General features: G+C 42.9%; 4 protein-coding genes and 1 long non-coding RNA gene across 5 annotated transcripts; 4 read left to right on the top strand and 1 right to left on the bottom strand.

Moving 5' to 3' along the window:
• Positions 1-61: 61 nt before the first annotated feature.
• On the top strand, positions 62-1,983 carry LOC132260032 (deoxyribodipyrimidine photo-lyase). The gene is made up of 3 exons (XM_059757934.1): positions 62-267; positions 327-1,673; positions 1,741-1,983. Exons 2-3 carry the CDS (start codon positions 327-329, stop codon positions 1,930-1,932), a joined length of 1,539 nt encoding a protein of 512 aa, XP_059613917.1. The 5' UTR covers positions 62-267; the 3' UTR covers positions 1,933-1,983.
• Positions 1,973-2,315, bottom strand: LOC132260034 (uncharacterized). The gene is made up of 2 exons (XR_009468334.1): positions 2,229-2,315; positions 1,973-2,173 (listed from the first exon to the last, which is right to left on the bottom strand). It is a non-coding gene; the product is annotated as an uncharacterized LOC132260034 (long non-coding RNA).
• A 1,542-nt stretch (positions 2,316-3,857) lies between these two features.
• On the top strand, positions 3,858-4,291 carry LOC132259389 (U-Asilidin(12)-Dg3b-like). Its single transcript, XM_059757009.1, has 2 exons — positions 3,858-3,984; positions 4,056-4,291. Exons 1-2 carry the CDS (start codon positions 3,897-3,899, stop codon positions 4,220-4,222), a joined length of 255 nt encoding a protein of 84 aa, XP_059612992.1. The 5' UTR covers positions 3,858-3,896; the 3' UTR covers positions 4,223-4,291.
• A 1,146-nt stretch (positions 4,292-5,437) lies between these two features.
• LOC132260988 (solute carrier organic anion transporter family member 74D-like) lies at positions 5,438-6,491 on the top strand. The gene is made up of 2 exons (XM_059759444.1): positions 5,438-5,763; positions 5,909-6,491. The coding sequence occupies exons 1-2, from the start codon at positions 5,489-5,491 to the stop codon at positions 6,489-6,491; spliced, it is 858 nt and encodes a 285-aa protein (XP_059615427.1). The 5' UTR covers positions 5,438-5,488.
• A 36-nt stretch (positions 6,492-6,527) lies between these two features.
• On the top strand, positions 6,528-8,372 carry LOC132259867 (solute carrier organic anion transporter family member 3A1-like). Its single transcript, XM_059757667.1, has 3 exons — positions 6,528-6,984; positions 7,161-7,889; positions 7,951-8,372. The coding sequence occupies exons 1-3, from the start codon at positions 6,542-6,544 to the stop codon at positions 8,099-8,101; spliced, it is 1,323 nt and encodes a 440-aa protein (XP_059613650.1). The 5' UTR covers positions 6,528-6,541; the 3' UTR covers positions 8,102-8,372.
• The last annotated feature ends 4,443 nt before the right edge of the window (positions 8,373-12,815 follow it).

Here is a 12,815-nt window from a genome sequence, read left to right as displayed (position 1 = left end):
ACCCAGGAAAAGTCACTAATAGAATACAAAGTTCACGCAAAAACCCATGAATTCTGATTGAAGTGGAAAGAATGTGACGAATTCATGAGATTTTCCCGATTTTCCTTGATTTTTCACATCGCATTGAAGAGTCGCAGCGACCTTGTCAGCGACTCGCATCTCCGCGTTTTGTTTGAATTGCGCAATGCTTCATAATCGCGTTGCGGCTCCAGGAAATGTTGTTGGAAATCCTCTGTGATCTCGCTGTGTGAGAATCCAGCTGATAAGGTGAGTGGCGGCTGTTGAGAGAGATCTCCAGAGGTGATAATCCTTCCTGTTTGCTTCAGATGTCACCGGCTAGGAAGAGAAGTGCGAGCAGGAGAAGAAAAGCGTCTCCGCGGCGGGATTTGGCGAGGGAATTCCAGGAGAATCGCGAGAAGACAGCCAAGTCTGTGATGGAATTCAGGTTTATCAAGCGCAGAGTGAGGATTCTCAGTGAGGCGCAGCTCACGAGGGAAGACAGTTCTGGCATTGTCTACTGGATGAGTCGCGATGGGAGAGTTCAGGACAACTGGGCGATGCTCTTTGCCCAGAAGTTGGCCATCAAGAATCAAGCGCCTCTTCACGTTGTCTTCTGTCTGCTGCCGAAGTTCCTCGACGCCACTCTTCGGCACTTCAAGTTCCTCCTGGAAGGCCTGAAGGAGGTTTCCGCGGAGTGCACAGAGCTCGACATCCAGTTCCACGTCCTGAAGGGCGGTCAGGAGGCGCTGGTGGACTTTGTGGTGGAGCACAACATCGGAGGCGTTGTCTGTGACTTCAGTCCGCTGGATTTCTCCAAGGATTGGGTGGAGAAAGTGAGAAATGACCTTCCGGAAGACGTTCCTCTGTGTCAAGTCGATGCGCACAACATTATCCCGGTTTGGGTGGCTTCAGACAAAGTCGAGTACTCAGCCAGAACAATCCGCAAGAAGATCACCAGTAATTTGGAGGAATTCCTCACACCCTTTCCGCCTGTGATTGTTCATCCCTTCAAGGCGAGCTTCCAAGCTGAGGAGACCGTCTGGAGTGATCTTCTGAAGTACTTGAAGGTGGACAAGAAGGTTGGCGACGTGGATTGGGCCACGCCAGGCTACAAGAGCGCTCTGGCAGTGTTGCAGGACTTCACAGATCACCGCCTTGAGCGCTATGCCGAGAAGAGGAACGATCCGCTGGCCGATGCTCAGTCGAATCTCTCTCCTTGGCTGCATTTTGGTCAAATTTCCGCCCAGCGATGTGTTCTCCATGTGAATCTCTTCAAGGATCTCCACAAAGACAGTGTCGAAGCCTTCTGCGAGGAGGCAATCGTGCGGCGCGAGTTGTCGGATAACTTTTGCTTCTTCAGCGAACATCAGAGCACCTTCGAGGGATTGCACAACTGGGCCAGGACAACTCTGGACGCCCATCGGAAGGACAAGCGCGAGTTTGTCTACACGCGGAAGCAATTCGACGAGGCGAAGACGCACGACGACTTGTGGAATGCAGCTCAGCTGCAGATGAGGAACGAGGGCAAGATGCACGGCTTCCTCCGGATGTACTGGGCCAAGAAGATCCTGGAGTGGAGCCAGAGTCCCGAGGACGCCATTGCCATTGCCATCTACCTCAATGATCGCTACAGTCTGGACGGAAGGGATGCGAATGGCATTGTGGGAATTCTGGTGAGTTTCAAGCGTGGCTGGCAAAGAAATTCGAGATTTCGCTTCTTTTCTTCCTCCCATAATCCAGTGGTCAGTCGGCGGACTTCACGATGGGCCGTGGATGGAGCGTCCGGTGTACGGGAAGATTCGCTACATGGCCATGAGTGGATGCAAGAAGAAGTTCAATGTGAAGGAGTTTGTTGAGCGCTATGGAAAGCCATCACCGCAGGATGAAGCCAAGGATGCCAAGGATACGAAGAAGAGGAAGAGAAGGAACTAAAAAACCTTTTGTGCCAATTATTTGTCGAATAAAAGACGGATTTTTCTATATAACTTCTCGGTTAAGTGTTCATTCAAGACTGAAAGGCGTGAAATGCATTCATTTTATCCCATTTTTTCTTCCGTTTTATTAGGTTGTCCTTGGAATATGTTGAAGAGAGATGATAACAGATTTGGATAATCTGACAATCCGTGATTGAATCTCGGTTTGTAGCCCGGATCATTTGATCCACAGCCTTGAACTGAAAAAATTCACTCTCAGTCACTTAAGAAACACATAAGAAACAACAATCTTACCTCCAACGCCTGCCATGGCGATTAGGAAGATAGCCAGAGTGAGGATCTTGAAGAAATTCATTGCTAAATGATCACTTTTAACTGAATTTCACGGAAAATTGACTCTGCTTTATATGCAAATTCAGCTCACAAACAATTAATTCCTTTCAAATACCTTTGAAGCGCACGTGATTGTCGTAAGTTTAATGGAATTTCTCTAACAATGCGACGAAGTAAAATGCAAGGGGGTGATATTATGATCAGAAGTGGTGTACAACTTAACAGAAGTGCTTAAAAAGTGAAAATGTTTCAAATTTGCAATGTTTTTGATATATTTTTTGGTTAAGAACTTGAATTTATCTTAATTCGTCCTCAAAAAAGTCATCACGGTGATTTTCTAAGTTATGTGACTAATGAAAGCAAGATTTTGTAAGAAAATAACCTCCAAAAACATCAATTTACACACCTAAAGTGGAAAAATCCTTATTTATTCGTAGATTTAAGCATTTTCATACAACAAAGATGGCGATTTTAGTTTTTGGTTGGTAAAAACATGGTTGAAATTGCAGAAAATGTGGTTCAGATTTGAATAATGTTGATTTTAGAGCTTTTTCATCAGATTTTGAGTTTAAGCAGCAACTGTTTAAGGTCCCTCAATGTTGTTTTTTTAGGTTATGATCGGAAGAAACTTCCTAAAAAGCGATTAAGGGGGTTTTTTGGAAAAATATCAATTGAGAACTTCTTATCTTATTCAAAGTTGCTCATTTACTAAAGTCTTGACTAAAGTTTAAGAAGTGTTGGAAGTGTCAGGAAATAGTGTACAGATTTTAGCCATATTGTCTCCCCCTTGGAAAAATGCAATGAATACGCTTTATTGTCCAGAAGAATGATTAGAAATATGAAAATTCCAGCTAAAAGCTTCTGTAAAATTGAATATTTCATGAAAAATCCACAAAACCAGGACACAAGTAGAATATTAATTTCCCGGGAAGTTTCTTTATTATCCTTAAATACTCTTGGGGAACATTTTTACTGGATTATCGGGATTACTCAGCGTAAATACGCCAATTAGGATAGTCATTACACTGAATTGACTGAATTATAATCCCATTATTGGCATTACTTTTCTCCATCTCACCTTCACTGCTACTTTTGGCGAATCCGATAAGAACTTTTTCATAAATATCGGAAGGTAAGTTGATAATATGACATATGATATTTGATTCCTTCCATTCAGTTGGGCGCAAGATTAGAAATTGATTGCTAAAGAGGTGAAGGATATTCGCAAAATTTCTATGCCAAGGTTTTACATCTGATGGCAAATCTAATTGATATCCAATGAATGATCAGTGGAAATACAGATAAGCACTTGACCAGTTTGATAAGATTCTCTCTTTCTCTGGGACAGAATTCCTGGAAACTTGCAAAATAATTGTAAATCACCGCGTGTTTTTTTTTTCTTTCCGAGAACAATAAGTGTCTTTGGAGGACGTTTGCCCAATTGTTTGCGCGCCTATTGAGAGAGTTTTACCCCATCGAGAGCGGTGATTTTTACTTATCAGCTCTCGAAGTGTGGTGAGCAATTTTCTAAGCCGCTAATTGCCCTCGATGGAGTATAAAAGATCGGGAAAGTCGAGGTGGATCAACAAACAGTTCCAAACAGTGAACAAAGTTAGCAAACCGTCCAAGATGAATTCCTTCAAAGTCTGCATCGCTCTTGTCCTGTTCGCCGCTCTGGCTGTTGCTGATCCTGTGAGGAAACAGGCAGATTTCTCAGGTAATTAAGAGACTTCTTCTTTGCCTTCATAACCAAGGAAGAAGACTGATTTGTGAGGAGCTTCTTTTCAGGATCTGGAGTTGAGGACATTCCTGAACCAGTTGCCGTTCAACCGAGGGTCACTTGTGATCTTCTGGGCCCAACTGGATGGGGAGATGCGCTCTGTGCTGCTCACTGTATCGCAAAAGGACACTCTGGCGGATATTGTGACTCTCGCAAGGTCTGCACATGCAGATAATAAGCCGAAGGAGCAAATTATTGCGCTGGAAAGTATGTAAAATATGTCGAATAAACAGTGTTGAAAGTATTTGTCAAGTGAAACTTTAAGAGATCCTAAAGGCCTCAATAAAATAATCAAAATTTGAGAAAAAAAAAAAATAATAAATGATTATTATCCTTGTAAAATTGCAAAAAATTCTAAAATTGAATATTTTCGGCAAAATATTTAAATAAATCAGATTATATTTACAGTTTTTCTTAAATGTAATAAAAATTGAAATGTATTTAAGTTATTGATGATTTTCTCAACATATCGCCACCAGAGGGCAGCAAAGTTGGCGTGGGGGACGCTAAAAATATCTCATTTTTGCATAGTTTTCTCTCTGTTCTTATGCATTCTCACACTTTATGACTTCCTGACGTGATCCTGGACAGGAGAAAGGAAAAAGATTGGTTTCATAATCAGTTGATCAAGTTTGAAATACATGTAGAAGTTTCGATTGTATTTCAGATTAATCAGACGCGTTTTAAACTCCCCAAATTAGCCCAAAATTTGTAGCAATTTGTGGAGAAAATAATCAATATTTAAATAAAAATCATAAATGATTGAATAATCACAAAGTTAATGCTTTGAATTCACGAGTGATTTTCCCCTTGCTGTCTATAATTGACTTGACCAAGGTTGCATTTGTCGTTATCATCCCATAAATTAATGGAAAAATTCAAAGGATTAATGGAATTTCTCTTCAACACTTTCAATATTGCTCAATATCTTGGGTATTCAAATTCTCGCACAACCATCGGAAAGATTGAATCGCTCTTAGATTGAAGTTCTTCATGAAATTTGATGATAATTCTTAAGGGAATTGATTGATAGGTAAACGCAAGAAATCGCACTGATAATAAACCTTTGAATCACGAAAGAAAGAGAGAATATTGCGATAGGTCATTATCTTCTCGTCTTCGCTTCCAGTCTTTTGTATAATTTCTTCCCAAGAGAGCAATAAGCTTGGCAATAAGTATTAGTAAATCGAATAAAGAGTATCGCGCGAGACAATCGATGTTGACATTGAAGGGGTTGTTATCACTGCTGATTTTCTGACATAGAAAATCGTCGAGTGGCATTTCTCTCTCGCGCGCGGGAGATTTTCCGAGGTGGCGCTGACAGAAGTCCAAGATGTTAAATATTGAATTAAGAAGCATTATCGCAGGGCAAATACCCACTATCAACAAGAGAGGGACTTAATTGTGACAAGACAATGAGTGCGAAAGGCGGCCAGTACAAATGTGCGATCCGAAAAGTCTTAGTCTTGTGGAGTCTGTGCCAGTGGCGAGAAGTGCGGGTGAAATGGTCCAGGAAATTCTCGAGGATTCAGTGGCAGATGGCGGCGCGCCGCGTGCGCCGGAAGCCGTGCCGGATGAGGAGCAGCAGATGCTGCCGATGGCGGAGGAGAAGCCGAAGATCGAACAGATGGAACTGGAGATCGGTGATCATGAGATCCCTGTGACGGACGAAACGAGATGCGGTTATGGCTTCTGCTCAGGATCGATTCTTCAGAAGTGAGTGAAAATGCCTCGTTTTTGGATGGAGAAAATCCTGAGATTAGCAAGTCATTCCTCTAGACTTGTTTCTAGACGGAAAAATAAACAAGAGACCAACAGTCGCAAGGTTACTGATGACATACAACCCGCGTCTCTCCAACAGGTTCGCAAATAAGAAGATTTATGTTCTGCTATTTGGCGTGTCAGGAGCTTTCTTCAACAGCAGTTTCGCGTACTTCAACGGCACGATTTCGACGATTGAGAAGCGCTTCAAAATCCCCAGTCGCAATTCCGGATTCATTTCCGTTGGCAATGACATCAGTCTCATGCTGGTCTCCATCTGGATCACCTACTATGCCGGGAAGGGTCACAAGCCACGCTGGATGGCGGCGGGTTTGTTCATGCTGTCGGCCTTCTGTCTTCTCACTGCTCTGCCACACTTTATCTACGGCGGCGGAAGTGTTGAATCCTTCTCCGTTGAGCACGGTTTCAATCCAAATCCCGAGGAACTGCAGATCATGCTGGAGCTGGAGAAGAGGAAAACCCTGTGCAACGCTAATCTCCGCGATGCAGTCAAGTGCGAGGTGGACGAGGGCAATTGGGGTCCTCAGATCATCTTCTTCTGCGCTCAATTGATAGCTGGAGTCGGAGCGGCGTTGTATTCTTCCCTTGGAACTGCTTACATGGACGACAACGTGAAGAAGTCCAAAACTCCCGCTCTGATGAGTGCGTCTCTAGACAATTAGATCTTCCTTTCCTAACTGTCTTCCTTTCAGGTCTGTCTTTTTTCATTCGCATGCTGGGTCCGGCTTTCGGTTACGCCTTGGCCTCCTTCTCTGTCAACATGTTCGTCTCTCCGACACTGACCTCGACGATTACAAAGGCCGATCCTCGCTGGATTGGCGCCTGGTGGTTTGGCTGGTTCTTCCTTGGCATTGTGCTCTTCTTCTTCGCTTCTCTGATTTCTCTCTTTCCACGACAACTGCCTCGCGCTGCTGAGAGACGAAGATTGGCGGCGCTGAAGAGGAAGGAGGAGAAATCACCTGACGATCTGACAGAGGACAATCGACCGGCGAGTTTTGAGGACATGAAGATAACGCTCAAACGCCTATTCAGCAATAAGATCTTCATGATGAACAACTACGCCAGCATCTTTTACTTCTTCGGCTTCACTCCATATTGGATCTTCACGCCGAAGTACATGGAATCGCAGTACCAACAGACGGCTTCGGATTCGAAGTAAGTCTCTGAGAATCCCCTGATCTTGTGAGTTAGTTCATCAGCTTGGCTATAGCGGCGAGGCGGATTGAATTGAATGATTGCGTTGTTCCGCTGAGATTGACATTGCGGGTGGAAATTTTGCCTTAATTGACACGATATCTCTCTCTCTCTCTTCTCCCAATTTGACCATGAAGTCTGTACACGGGAAGCGTGGCGTTCGCCTTCACCGCCATTGGGATCCTGACGTCGGGCTTCGTGGTGTCACGGTACAAGCCAAGTGCCAGGAAGATGGCAGCGTGGAATTGCATTGTGGGCGCCATCACCACCCTCGGCTACTTGAGCTACACCCAAATTGGCTGTGCGGCAAATGACAATGCCGTGGTGATGAATGAGAACCCCCTCGATGGCACCCTCACGTCCTGCAACTCCGACTGCCACTGCGACTATGTGAAATATGCTCCGGTCTGCGGGGAGGACAAGCATACGTACATTTCCGCCTGTCACGCCGGCTGTGCGGGCCAAATTGACATCGGCACCAATGCCACTGGCAAGCTCTTCACCAACTGCAGCTGCATCGCCAGCCTCGCGAATGGGACGCTGGAGGGCGGCTTTGGGGGCACCGCAACGCCCGGAGCGTGTCCGGTGGACTGCAAGAGGGAGTTTCACATGTTCCTCATCGTTATGTGCATCCTGAAATTGCTCGGCTCCACGGGCATGGCCACAAACTTCCTCATCACCATCAGATGCATCGCCGAGAAGGACAAGACCATCTCTCTGGGCATCTCCTTCACCATCACCAGTCTCTTCGCCTTCATTCCCAGTCCCATCGTGTTCGGGGCGATTATGGACAGCACTTGCATTCTCTGGGGAAAAACGTGCTCCGGCACAGGCAATTGCTGGCGCTACGACGGACCATCCCTCAGGTATGCGCGCAATTAAGCAGCGAAAAACACCCCAATAAACACTCCCTTCCCCATTTTGCAGGTATTTCTTGAACACCGTCACCAGTCTCAGCATCGCAATCGCTGTCATCTTCGACCTGATTGTCTGGTATCTCGTGAAGGATCTCGTGGTGTTCGACGAGAAGGATGAAATCAAAGACACCGAGCAGGAGAAGAAGAAACCGAATGCCTGAAATATTACACCGTGTGTATGTGAGAAATAAAGTTCTAAAAACTATAAGGATAGAAAGAAATGGGGAAAAAGGTGTTGAAAAGCGCTGCTTTGCACGCAGAATATCCCCTGCATACATTCTGGCATGTAACAATGGCACGGAGGGAAGTTCAATAAACTCTCTTCTCATGTACACAAGTTCGCACATATGCGGAGAGCTGCAGAACTCACCAGCGAAACAGGCAAGATTAGGTGTCAATGTTTCGAGGGAAAGTTTCTATGCAGCCGAAGAATGGACATCAAATTACAAAGGGAAGAAAATATGCCTTAAATCTGTATAATATACAAAATCTCTTGAGTTTCTAAACAATATTTACCTAAGAATCCATTTGAAAGCGCTCTTTTTAAGTATCTTTCCGACCATAACCTAAAAATAACCCTTAAATATTACCAAAAGATGTTTCAGGACTTTGTTTAGAAGCATTCCAGATCACAAAATCATACCAATGAAGTTAAAATTACTAATTCAAAGTCAAAATTGTCCAGGAAGACTTCTAAGTACTCATTTTACAGGTCTAAATGATTATTTTTGAGGTTATGTTCAACCTTAACACAATTTGTAGGGCTTCTTGACTACCAAGGATCAGAATAACAATGTTTATTGCTTGAAAATGCTTAATTATGCCAATAACTGTCGATTGATTTCGTATAATGCGAATTATTCACTAAATGCGGCATAGATTTGTTACATAACCTATAAAATAATTTTTATGATTGTTTCTACGTAAAATATTAATAGAAATCAACGAAATTGGGCTAATTTGGCAGTAAAAGAAACACTCAGGGAGGGAATATTGTAATTTTTTGAACACTTCCTAATAACTTCCATTGAGCTGTACACCACTTTTGATCATATTATCTGCACCTTGGTGAGATAGCTATTTTCACGTCTAAATCTTTTGGTAAAAATGGCAAAATTCATGGTAAATTTCCCCCGAAACACTGAAGCCTGTGTTCGTGTTGTACCTTTTCTCTTTCCCACTCAATTCCTTCGACACTTTGGTTAAGTCCTTCAACGGAGTGCAGCATCCCTCGGTCGCACCCCAAACGTGGCCTCGGCACCACATGTGTTTCTGGGCAAAAAAGCCACCCAGCGCTGGAAAACTATCTAATTACTCTCTGGCTTTTTCTCCCCAACATTCTCGCTATACAATTCCCTTCTCTAATAGTCCTCGACGCCGCAGAGCTTTCTCTCCCTGCGCTGCGGATCCTCAGATGAATTGTGAAGTGGTTCGTGTGTGTGCGAACAGTGCGAAAATAGTGTTAAACTAATGGAAATTTATTGCAGAATGTGAGAAAATTCTTTTGCACTCCATTTTCACACACACACACACACATGCACAAAATGTGTTAATACCTCGGGAGCAAATTGCAAATTTATTTAACTAGCATCTTTGCTCCCCCTTTTTGCCGTAGGATTTCATTTTATTGCCGGTAATTGGCGAAATTATTTCATAACTCATTTAGGGGTCGAAATGGTTCTTGAAAGGGAGTTTTTGAAAGGTGTGAAGAAAGAAAAAGGCTTTCGCGTTGGCAATAAATGGTTATTTATCTTTTCAAAACTCTTTGACTTGATCTCTGAGCAAAATCAGTGAATTTACAATTTGTCACATGGATTTTGATTAATTTCCCAGACACTTTTCATTCGCTTCTCCATCGTGAAATGCAGTTCATTGCAATGGAAAAGGCATTATGAGTGTTCAGAGACTCTTTCATACGCATTTTCTTTTGTGCCATGGTGTGATATTTGCTCTTTATTCACACTCACCCCCCGTCAGTTCTCCTGGGGGTGTGGATGAGAATGCAAAATGCTCCAAGGGAGAGGGAGAGTGAGAGGGAGAGAAAATGGTTGTAAGGCTTGAATTGGGAGTGTTTTCAGCACCCTTGCACGCAAATTGTGGCTACTTGAAAGGTAGATTTTGCATTCTTTTATACTCCCCATCAGGAACACTCTTAACATGTGCTCCCCAACAGCACACCTTCATTTATCAGGCTCTCCCCTTTCTGCCTATTTCAGACTAATTCCGTTTCAATTAATCTAAGTGATTATTACGAAAAAGCTGACAGTGTGAGTGCTGGAAAAGAGTCAATATTCATTCGCGTATATATTCACGAAAAGGTGAATTTCACACCACCCTAAAAACCCTCAAACAACCCCCCCAATGCGGAGTGTCTCTCCGTCATTTTCCCCGGGAAGTCGTAATGAAAAATGTCTCTTGACGCCTTCGTTGCAGCTCACAATTGACTCTTGGGTGAGGAAAATCCTCCAGGACGACGAGATGTTGGAAGAGAAATTTTGCACCTAGACGAACACAGAATGTCAATTATGTGCTCATGTCCACGGAATTATGCAATTTATGCACACCATCGTCTACTAATCATGGTGTTGAGGAGGAAATTATGATAATTACATTCTCGCGTCAGAAGGTGGCCGAAGTAGCAAATTCTTGGTGTTAAAATGTCATACAATAAAGTGTATTATAGACAAGATTAGAAATTATGTCATAATAAACTTGGCCTCAAATTGTATTTCTGATAATGTAAAAAAAATTGAAAACAATCTAATCTCCGGAGGTTATTGCTCTGTGCGATGATATCGTAATCTTGCCAGAAGCTCGAGTGTTCATTTTTGCAGATAAGAATGTATTGTATTCGATGTTGTAACATATTTTTGACCTTTTGAATGATTTTGAGCGATTTCTCTTAATTCGGAAAGTCTCTGGAGCTGTGAAAGATCTTGCCAAGGGGTAGATAATTCAGTTAGAAGTGGTGTACAGTGCAGCAGAAGTACTTAAGAAGTGTTGAATGATTGACTAATCATCCTGATTCTTAGGATTTGTCTTGAATTGCAAGAAGAAACCATCTTTTTCTAGGTTATGTAACGAATCTGAGACAGATTATGTGAATATTTCGCATTCTAGCACATCAATTCTTATGCTAAAGTCGCCAAGATTGCTAGTAATTGACAGGATTATTCATTTTCATGTGATAAAAATTGCTATTCTGAAACTGTGATTCCAAAACACAGTGAAAATTGAACTAAAATCGAACATAACCTCAAAAATAGTCATTTGAACTCGAAAAACGTTTCTTTAAAATACTTTCTGTGTGATTTTAACTCTGAATCAGCAATTTTGAGTTCATTGGCAAATCATAAAAGATTAGAAAGCTTCCAATTGAGGTCTTTTAAGATTTTTCAGTGATATTTTTGAGTTTATGGGCGGAAAAGACGTTGAAAAAAGCTGTTTTAAGTGGATTTTTACAGAAATATTGCATGAAAACTAAAGTGATTTGTGAAACAGTCTAAAAGTTTGAAGTGCCGGAAGTGTTTAGGAAGTGATGTAGAGATAAGGAGCGTTACTATCTCCCCCTTGGATCTTGCAAAAGGATCCACTACAATGTCAGCTATCGTGACACAGAATAGAGTTGCACGGACATTCGCATTCTCTCATGAGGTCATGCGATGCACTTGTGTGAAATTCTCAAGTCCATGAATCAAATGATGCCGTATTGTTCACACATGGTCGTCGGGGTGCGAGAAATCATGGCGAAAGCAGCTTTAGAAATTCATTTCACACCCAGAGAGTGTTTGTGTCCCGAGCGACACCAGATACACTCAGTCGAGAGGGTGTGTTTGCCGCTGGAGTGGCGCGCAAAGGGTTGGGCGGCGGGTTCTCAGTTTACACATTCTTGTCAATCAACATCCCAGAGACGAGTCCTTCAGGGGTGTCGTCGACGAGTGTGAATTAGGCGCGCTCGCAGCGAATGTGGAACTCGCGGCTGAATTAATCCACCAGCACGAATGGATGGCGAAGAGGGCTTTTTTTCTGCTGAACACAGGAGAGAAAATGCAGTTCGCGATTAAGTGCGTGGCTGGGGAAGTAATAGGCTCGAGGCGGGAGAAAAATCGCTTCGTCTCGTGCGATCAATGCGAAATTTACACATGAATTTACACATGGTCTGGCGATTTTGTCAGTCAATTACTCCAACACAGGTTCGCTGGCTGAGCACCCCCTTTTGGTGTGCTCACATGCTGGTATTTTTCAACACGCACAGTCACGATGAAAGTCTGAACAACTTTTCTGCAAATGACAAATAAGCTTGTGAGCATATCTATTTCCCGCATTTTGCTGGTGTGTTTTTTTTTTCAGCAAAAACACACCGAGTTTGGTTGGAAAAATAAGCAAAATGAAAACTCGTGAAGCTCAAAGTTCTGCTACGTGTCAAAAGACAAACACAGTGCGCTGCTTCTATGCAGGCAATTGAGGTTTCCATCAAAAGGATACATATCTCTCTAGGTATCAAAATATTGCCTGTATAATACAGCATTATATATTGATCTCTCATCGTACAATTTCGTGCTCAATTTGGAGGCAGAGTTCACAAAGTGTGTGTGTTTGTGTGTATTTTGATAGAAATCTCGGTGTGTAACAAATTATCTCTCATTAGAGATTTATTGATGGAATGGCTTAGCCGAGAGTGAATCAATAGCCGGCCCCCGAGTGAGTTAAAAGTGTCCCTGGCTGTGGTTTGTCCTATTTGTTTAGGACATCATAAAGCGGATATTACAACTGATGAGATCCTGATGACGCTGTTATGAGCCTCTTCCGCCAAGGAGGAGAAATTGCCGTCTCTTCTAATGTGCACACACCATTGAGTTTTGCGATATACTCTCT

The sequence above is a fragment of the Phlebotomus argentipes genome, unplaced genomic scaffold (genome assembly GCF_947086385.1).
Source record: "Phlebotomus argentipes unplaced genomic scaffold, Phlebotomus argentipes genome assembly scaffold_18, whole genome shotgun sequence".
Classification (NCBI taxonomy): domain Eukaryota; kingdom Metazoa; phylum Arthropoda; class Insecta; order Diptera; family Psychodidae; genus Phlebotomus; species Phlebotomus argentipes.
This window is presented reverse-complemented; position numbering and strand designations above follow the sequence as displayed.